Here is a 4,205-nt window from a genome sequence, read left to right as displayed (position 1 = left end):
TGCCTATAATCTTGTACATTTGTGTGTAATTGCTAAAGTTCTGTTGTCTGGGTGTTGTTTGTAATACTGGTTTATGTGTAAAGCATTTTAGTCTACTTCATTTGTTTTATGGTGCTATGTAAATAAAATAAAATATCACATGTTATAAAATGTATGTGCATAAAATGTACAGTATAGTACATTTGGCCTGGAAGAATGAACATCTTTGGGATGTCTATTTCTATCATATGCATTTCCTTTGATGCTATGATTATTTTGGGCTTTGCTCTGTGTATATAGCCCTCATGTTTCATTTTCTTTTGTTTAGCTTTGTTGCCTCTTACTATCGTGGGTGAGTTGTGTCCATGTTTTGGTTTTGAATAGTCAAGCTAAGCCATGTGTGTGTTTATTATTTATCTGCTCACTTTTGGGATACTATATCTTTAGTTCTAGCAAAGATACAGAGAGGCAGGACTGTAACTGAAAACTCAGTAGTCACATTTATTTAATCTGTACCAGAACAGCACATCAACAACAACTCTCTTAAAGGGGAACATAACTATTAACCATTTGTGTCGGTGATGAGTGAATTCTGTATATTAATCAGTAGTGTGAGATGCTTGTATCTCCTACAATATAATAAAACTGCACTTGGGTTCTCACAATGCTCTCCTTCAGTGGACTATCACATGACATTGGGTCTCCTCACACTGAATAGTGCTTTTGATGACACATTTTAGTAAAATTACATTTTTGAACAAACAAAACAACAGAGAGTAGATTAAGGTAGATGTAGAAAAGTTTTTTATTGATGTAGAAAAGAGCAATACATATACAGTGCCTAAAAAATATAAATTTCATGCAAAGGATTCTTATCTTGAAAAAAGCTTCCTAAGATTAAATGGCTTACATTTTGATTAAATTCTTCCTAGGATTAAAATGGCTTTTTTTTTGTTCTTTTTTTTTTTACTGGGTGATTTTACTGTCAATCCACTTGGTGTAGTGGGAGATGATTGTGTAGAGACCAGGCTTTTTGGAGGAACCACATTTCTTCCCTCCATTAGAGGTTATTCCAACAACAAGGTCCTTGTATAAGAGAGGACCTCCGGAGTCACCCTATTAGACCAAAAGACAGGAGAAATGAGAGAGGTCATGTATAAGACTTTGTCTTTACAGTAGTCATTTTCATCTTGAACTGCGTTATGAACTATTGCAGTGAACTTACATCACAGGTGTCCTTTAGTTTTTCTGCAGCACAGAACATGTTATTTGTGAACTTTGTTCCATAGTAGTCCCCACGGCCACAGCGCCACCGTTCCAAGACTTTGATAGTAAGCTCTTGCAGTTTGTCTGGTCGTCCTCCCAGGTTGTTCAAGGAACCCCACCCAACTGTTTTCACATCAGCATCCTCCTCTGGGTCAGACCCACCTTCACGCTGGAATTTCACTGGTTTCACTGCATTGCTCTCAGTGATTGGCTTATCCAGCTGTCAAAAGCAACAGCATAGATATCTTCTGATGAAAACTATATATATATATATATATATATATATATATATATATATATATATATATATATATAGACAGAAAACACACATATACAGACTACATGATTGGATCATAGCATATACCTTGAGCAGGGCAATATCATTGTCATAGTTGCTTATCTGGAAATCAGGATGGTTGTAGACTGCAGTAGCTTTAAAGGTTTGTTTAGTGCCCTCAGCATTTGAAAGTGAGTGAGCACCCAACACAACCTTGACATCAGATGTTCTCCTGCAACACACAGAACATTTATCCATTATATAATAAATGCATAAAAAAATAGTATATAATATAGTATATAATAGTTCTGAAACAAACTCTTAATACAAATCACACCACTACCAAGGAAATGTACAAAAGCAATTACTAGGGCAATACCATTTTAAAAGTTACATTTTTGTACCTCATTTACCTGTAAAAATTGCATCTTAGTACTTTAAAGGAAGATTTTAGCACATTAATGGTACATTTGGAAATATTTTGAAAAGGAACCAGTAACAGATTTTGTAAAATTTTTTCTGAGAGTGTAGGAACTTGAAATTGTGAAATATTTGCTGCTGAAATCACTTCAACTTTGCATTGCAATGCTGTCGGACAGCTCACTAGTGTTGATGTGTTACATACCCGTCCTGAAAGCAGTGTGCCGCACTCATCACCCACTGCCTGGAGATCAGAAAGCCACCGCACTCATGTTTTCCATTCCACTGAAGTGAAGCCATGAACGGATAAGAGTGTGCTACAGCCTCTTTTCCTCCTGTGATGCATTCACCTGCACACAACACAATAATGTAGAATTATAATGTGAGAAAAACCTCATGAATCAGATCAAATATAACATGTTCAGTGTTAAAATGTAGAATGCTCAACAGAAATGCATAATGTGATGCATAAATAGACTTAAGTTCTGATAATGAATATTACTCACCAGGTTGAGATGCTGCATAAAGTAGAAAAGAGGCAAATATCAGTCTATTCATGATGAATGATCGATTTTTGTGTATTTCTGAGTCTGAACAACACTGGGCTGAGCTTTATATAATGCCCAAACGGGAAAGAGAGTCAGAGGGTGTTTGTGGGAGTTGTTCTCTCGCCCCACACCACAAGATAGAAAACAGGAATATGCCTCAAATCTACCTCTCCATCTTTTATATGTTTTGTCTTTTATACTGTTTCATCTTTTATATTGTTATCATGTCTTTTGTTATATTATAAGTTTTATATTCTATGATATAACTGTAAATATAAGGAAATCTTAAATAATGACTTTACCATTTACTTTGATCACCCACAAATGCACTGTCCTTATCAATCTGGAGTGGACCTGGAGCAGCTCCCATATCCTTCCACCCTCTTATATATAGTTTTTTTTTTTTTTTTGGATCAGTGTGTGAGCTGTACATGGTGGTACTATCAGAATAATATATGTAAAACTCTTGGAATTTTCATGGACACTGACTCTTAAGCTTTCAGCTTGAATTTTCGCATGTGCCATATAGAAGAAACCTTTTAGTGAACAGTTTTTTAGTCTGAATTTAAAGAACATTTTAATAATCTGGAGAATAATTTTTCACTACAAAGAAACTTTTGTGCATTTGAAAGGTTCTCTAATGGAGTGAGTAGAGGAAACGTGCGGATCCATATACAAGGCTTTATTTGAAGACATGGTCAGGACAGGCAGGGTCGAACACCAGCAAACAGATATAGCACAGGCAAGACACAAGAGAAGTCTGAGATGTGGGTCAATAAACAGCGAACATAATCGAGAGGGTGAGGGAAATGGGTAATCCAGGCAGACAGACAATAATCCAGAATCGGGAAACTTGGAGTGGCTTCGTAATGTAGCTAACACTTAGAGAGTGACGAACGCAATAAAGTACTTGATAGCTGTGACAGTACAGGCAGAGAGTCTACAGACGGCTTCCATAGCTGTGACAGGACAGACAGAGAGTTAACAGACAACCTCCATAGCTGTGACAGTACAGGCAGAGAGTCTACAGACGGCTTCCATAGCTGTGACAGGACAGACAGAGAGTTAACAGACCACCTCCATAGCTGTGACAGGACAGGCAGAGAGTTCTTTAATGGATACAGGTGACACCTCTGGAGGTTCTGCAGTGGTTGCCGCTACCTCTGGAGGTTTACAGTAGGACCATAAGGATATGGGGAGAGTTCAGTAATGGTCTCTTCAACCACAACACCACAGGCAGAGAATGTGATGCTTGGCACCACCATGCAAGCGAGTGGCTCCACCTCGGGAGGTTCTGTGGTGTATGCAGACCAAACCCTCCATAAAGCGATCCCTATCAAGGGAAGCGCTTCAAACAGGGAAATCAGCTCAGGAATACATTGACACTGGACAATCAGCTGTGACATGACTTGACACTAGATGATCAGATGAGACTTGACTCTGTACTTAACTCCGAATGAGCAGAAGTAACTTGACTTGACTCATAAAGAGCAATTGAGACATGATGGGGCATTGTTGTGGCTGCCATTTTGTGAGAGCGGTGAGTCCACCATCTGTTACAGATGTGGTGTTGTGTTCCTCCTCCGCGACGCCCACAGTGAATGGCGAGACCACACACAACAAAGCATAGTCCATAAAATGACAGAGTGATCAGTACACAGTCAGGTAAATCAAATTAATTGGCAATGGCTAGATAATCTTGAATTAAGTCCTTG

At 38.2% G+C, this 4,205-nt stretch overlaps 1 protein-coding gene across 1 annotated transcript; it reads right to left on the bottom strand.

The window, feature by feature from the left end:
* Positions 1-760: 760 nt before the first annotated feature.
* Positions 761-2,556, bottom strand: LOC113112848 (complement factor D). Its single transcript, XM_026278765.1, has 5 exons — positions 2,449-2,556; positions 2,148-2,292; positions 1,610-1,754; positions 1,205-1,465; positions 761-1,095 (listed from the first exon to the last, which is right to left on the bottom strand). Exons 1-5 carry the CDS (start codon positions 2,498-2,500, stop codon positions 946-948), a joined length of 753 nt encoding a protein of 250 aa, XP_026134550.1. The 5' UTR covers positions 2,501-2,556; the 3' UTR covers positions 761-945.
* Positions 2,557-4,205: the final 1,649 nt, after the last annotated feature.

Source organism: Carassius auratus, chromosome 13, assembly GCF_003368295.1.
Source record: "Carassius auratus strain Wakin chromosome 13, ASM336829v1, whole genome shotgun sequence".
NCBI lineage: Eukaryota > Metazoa > Chordata > Actinopteri > Cypriniformes > Cyprinidae > Carassius > Carassius auratus.
This window is presented reverse-complemented; position numbering and strand designations above follow the sequence as displayed.

Excerpts from the sequence above, each read along its gene's own strand:
- LOC113112848 (XM_026278765.1), bottom strand. The coding sequence starts at position 2,500 with ATGAATAGACTGATATTTGCCTCTTTTCTACTTTATGCAGCATCTCAA. Across the intron at positions 1,755-2,147 it reads GCACACTGCTTTCAGGACGG|GAGAACATCTGATGTCAAGG; the intron begins GTATGTAACACA and ends TGTGTGTTGCAG. Across the intron at positions 1,096-1,204 it reads AACTAAAGGACACCTGTGAT|GGTGACTCCGGAGGTCCTCT; the intron begins GTAAGTTCACTG and ends TTGGTCTAATAG.